The 5,000-nt window shown below is 46.0% G+C and overlaps 1 protein-coding gene across 2 annotated transcripts in view; it reads right to left on the reverse strand.

Annotated features, from left to right (window-relative positions):
* Positions 1 to 5,000, reverse strand: part of LOC113805109 (metalloreductase STEAP3) — a 28,583-nt gene that overhangs the window by 7,212 nt on the left and 16,371 nt on the right. For both annotated transcript variants that reach the window (XM_070117229.1, XM_070117228.1), the window contains exons 3-6: positions 4,015 to 4,167; positions 3,361 to 3,499; positions 1,687 to 1,892; positions 183 to 316 (exon numbers count right to left, since the gene is read on the reverse strand). In XM_070117229.1, coding sequence (XP_069973330.1) covers positions 183 to 316; positions 1,687 to 1,892; positions 3,361 to 3,499; positions 4,015 to 4,167 — 632 coding nt within the window. The remainder of the gene's footprint in view (positions 1 to 182; positions 317 to 1,686; positions 1,893 to 3,360; positions 3,500 to 4,014; positions 4,168 to 5,000) is intronic.

Genomic DNA, 5,000 nt, shown 5'->3' on the forward strand with positions numbered 1-5,000 from the left:
CAACACATTTGCCACATAACACCTGACCCTAAAAACAACATATTTGCCACATAACACATGACCCCAAAACAACATATTTGCCACATAGCACGTGACCCTAAAAACAACATATTTTCCACATAACACCTGACCCCCAAAACAACAAATTTGCCACATAGCACGTGACCCTAAAGACAACATACCTGGCACATAGCACATGAGGAGCAGCACGGTACCGGAGAGAGCGAAGGCCAACATGCCGTTGTTGAGAGGCAGTTTTATAAACCGGTTCCAATCCCATGGCTCTTCGTTCTGTATGTTGGGGCAGATCTGTCTCCTGGAAAAGTATGTTGGGTTATGTTGCGTCGGTGATTTTTTTTTGTGAATTTTGACGTAATATTTTTAATGTTGTTCATTATATAATATAGTTTGATGATGATTGGAAATGTGGAGATTTCAAAGAAGGAAAAAGTATATGTATATATATATATATATATATATATATATATATATGTATATATATATATATATATATATATATATATATATATATATATATATATATATATATATATATATATATATATATATATATATATATATATATATATATATATGTGCGTGTGTGTGTGTGTGTGTGTGTGTGTGTGTGTGTGTGTGTGTGTGTGTGTGTGTGTGTGTGTGTATGTGTGTGTGTGTGTGTGTGTGTGTGTATGTGTGTGTGTGTGTGTGTGTGTGTATTTTTTCATTTACTTATTAATTTTTCTCTTATGTAGATTATTAACACACACACACTCTCTCTTAGTTTCTTCATCTCTCTTTCTCTCTCTCTCTCTCCCTACACCCCGCCTCTCTCTCTCTCTCTCTCTGGTTCTCTCTCTCTCCCTACACCCCGCCTCTCTACCTATTTTTTTCTCTCCCTCCCCCCTCTCTCTTGTTCTCCCTCCATCCCTATCTTCCTTTCTCTCTCTATCTTTCTCTTTCTTTCTCCCTTTCTTTTACTTTATCTTCCCTTGTGCGTTTATTACTCTGTTTTTAATTATCTTTGATGGCTATTTTTTACTGTTCCTCAATTTTTGTCTGTCTTTCTCTCTCTCTCTGTTGTGCCTCATTCTTTCTACTCCCTCCTATCTACACTTACACCCACCCTAACCCACCACCCACTAGCCCACTGCACACACACCCTTCCGAGCCCCCTACCCCCCTCCCTCACTCCTCCCCCGCTCACACCCCATTCTCCCCCTCTCTCCATCTCTCTTTCTCTCGCAAAATCTTAGCATCCTCTCCCCCCCCCCCACTCTCACACCCACCCCACCTCACACCTCTCCCTCACTCTCATACTCCACCCTCACCCTCACGCCCCCCTCCCACCCTCTCCCCCATAACCCCCCACCCTCACCCCACCATCACCTTCTTTTTCACTCCTCTCCCTCACCCTCACCCTCACGCTCCCCCCCCACCACCCCCACCCCACCATCACCCTCTTTTTCACTCCTCTCCCTCACTCTCCGCCCCCCTCCCCCCCACCACCCCCACCCCACCATCACCCTCTTTTTCACTCCTCTCCCTCACCCTTCTGCTCCCCCTCCACCCCTCCCACATCACCCCCACCCCCACCCCACCATCACCCTCTTTTTCACACCTCTCCCTCACTCTCACCCTCACGCTCCTCCCACCCTCTCCCCTCTCCCCCCCACCCTTTCTCACCTGAAGAACAAGAACAGGAAGAACGCCCAGAACAGAACGGCAGCGACGATGCAGGGCGTTCTCCACTCCGGGAAGAAGCGGAATGGAATGTTCTCGATGTCGCGGGCGTTCTCGAGAACACCGCGGTCAATGGGCGTGAAACCGAGGACCTTCACCAGCGCCGACACTCGTTCACGCCCACGGCTGCTGTTGCTGCATATGGGGACCTGTGGGCGAGGGGGAGGGAGCGGGTGAGGGTGAGGGTGGTACCTGTATTTTTTAATGACTATCATTTATATGTATGCACACACGCACACGCACGCACGCACACAAACACACACACACACACACACACACACACGCGCACACACAGACACACACACACACGTGTATACATACATACATACATACATACATACATACATATATATATATATATATATATATATATATATATATATATATATATATATATATATATACATACACACACACACACACACACACACACACACACACACACACACACACACACATATATATATATATATATATATATATATATATATATATATATATATATATATATATATATATATATATATGTACGTACGTATGTATCCGCTTAATACCACCATTACCCACGCTGCATCAATGCCTCCTCGTCCTCCTCCTCATAAGCAATCCTTCACAATTACATTTATCCTCCTCCTCCTCCTCATATTCGTCATCCATAATTGTTCCTACTCGGGATAATCACCGACCTCATATTCCTTTCTCCTCCTCATATTTCATGTACGTTCTCTTCCTCATACTCCCTATCTCACCTTTTTGCTCTCCCTGGCACCCCCTGCTTCTTCCTCCTCACGTCTCTGCTTCTCATATCTATCGTCCATTCTCCTACTCCTCCTCATACTCCCTATCTCACCTCCATGTTTGTACTCATATCTATCACCCATTCCCCTACTACTTTTTCTTCCTCCTCACCTCTCTGCTTCTCATATTCATCCACTTTTCCCCTACTTCTCCCTCTTCACCTCTCTGCTTCTTCACTCTTGCTTCTCTTCATATTTATTACCTATTCTTCTGATCATCAAATTTATCCCCCGTTCACCTGCTTCTTATTCCTTCCCCTCCTCCCCTCCCTGCTCCCCCTGCTTCACCTCCTATTCATCACCCGTTCACCTGCTCCTCCTTCTTCCCCTTCCTCACCTCCCTGCTTCTCTCTCCTCACCTCCCTGCTCCTCTCTCCTCACCTCCCTACTTCTCTTATTCATTCTCCATTCTCCTACTCTTTCCTCCAGCCCTTCTTAACTCCTCTGCTCCCCCTGTTCTCCCTCACCTCCCTGTTCCCCCTGCTTCTTACTCCTAAATTTCTTGCTTCTCCCTCACCTCCCTCCTCCCCTTGCTTCTCCCTCACCTCCCCTGACCCCTGACGCCCCCTCCTTCTTCCTCCTCAACTCCCTCCTCCACCTGACGTCCCTCAGTTCTCCCTCACCTTCCTGCTCCTCCCTGGCGCCCCCTACTTCTCCCTCACCTTCTTGCTCCCCCTGACGTCCCTTTGTTCTCCCTCACCTCCCTGCCTCCCCTGACATCCCCCTGCTTCTTCCTCCTCACCTCCCTGTTCCCCCTACTTCTCCCTCACCTCCCTGCTCCCCCTGCTTCTTCCTCTTCAACTCCCTGCTTCTCCCTCACCTCCTTGCTGCCCCTGACGTCCCCCTGCTGGAGGGCGAAGGCGGACAGCGTGTTGAAGGCCTTGACGACGTGGCTCTCCGGAAGGCACTCCTGCAGGCGCTCTGCCACGCTCTCGGGCCGTCGGGGGCTGTCGGGGGATCTGCAGTGATGGGGAGATTAGTTGATTTATCAATTTTTTTTTTCCTGTAACAGTTTTTTTTTCACGCGACGTGGGGGTAAAACATGCACAAACCGACGCAAGTACACACACATTCGCACCAACAAACGCACACATCCATTCGCACATGAACCTAATCCTCCGTTCCTGACACACCAGTACCTATATTAGTCTTCGCTGACACTCTGACGCGTATAATAGTCTTTGCTGGCACTCCGACGCCTTTTATAGTCTTTGCTGACACTCCGACGCCTACCATAGTCTATGCTGACACTCCGACGCCTATCATAGTCTTTGCTGACACTCCGACGCCTTTTATAGTCTATGCTGACACTCCGACGCCTACCATAGTCTTCGCTGACACTCCGACGCCTATCAAAGTCATCGCTAACACTCCGACGCCTACCATAGTCTTCGCTGACACTCCGACACCTACCACAGTCTTCGCTGACACTCCGACGCCTACCATAGTCTTCGCTGACACTCAGACGCCTCACCTGTTGCTGACGTCGACCACGATCTTCCCGGCGAGCAGGTGGCGAGGGAGGGAGTCGTGGTGTTCCGCAGGGATCGCCACTAGGACCACCTCCCCCTGCTCCAGCGCCTCCTTCAGCGTCGTCACTGTGATGGCGGCAATCTTCAGTCTCTGTCTGAGGAGAGGAAATGAATGGGTGAGGATGAGGATGAGGAAGGAAGAAATAACATTTGTTCATGAGTATAAGGAAGGAGAAAATATCTGTTCATGAGTATAAGGAAGGAGGAAATATTTGTTCATGAGTATAAGAAGAAAGTAACATCTGTTCATGAGTATAAAGGAGAAAATAATAACTGTTCATGAGTATAAGGAAGGAGAAAATAACATCTGTTCATGAGTATAAGGAAGGAGAAAATATCTGTTCATGAGTATAAGGAGAAAATAACATCTGTTCATGAGTATAAGGAAGGAGAAAATATCTGTTCATGAGTACAAGGAGAAAATAACATCTGTTCATGAGTATAAGGAAGGAGAAAATATCTGTTCATGAGTACAAGGAGAAAATAACATCTGTTCATGAGTATAAGGAAGGAGAAAATATCTGTTCATGAGTACAAGGAGAAAATAACATATGTTCATGAGTATAAGGAAGGAGAAAATAACATTTGTTCATGAGGATAAGGAAGGAGAAAATAACTTCTGTTCATGAGTATAAGGAAGGAGAAAATAACTTCTCTTCATGAGTATAAGGAAGGAGAAAATAACATCTGTTCATGAGTATAAGGAGAAAATAACATCTGTTCATGAGTATAAGGAAGGAGAAAATATCTGTTCATGAGTACAAGGAGAAAATAACATCTGTTCATGAGTATAAGGAAGGAGAAAATATCTGTTCATGAGTACAAGGAGAAAATAACATCTGTTCATGAGTATAAGGAAGGAGAAAATATCTGTTCATGAGTACAAGGAGAAAATAACATCTGTTCATGAGTATAAGGAAGGAGAAAA

This window comes from Penaeus vannamei, chromosome 40 (assembly GCF_042767895.1).
Source record: "Penaeus vannamei isolate JL-2024 chromosome 40, ASM4276789v1, whole genome shotgun sequence".
Lineage (NCBI taxonomy): Eukaryota > Metazoa > Arthropoda > Malacostraca > Decapoda > Penaeidae > Penaeus > Penaeus vannamei.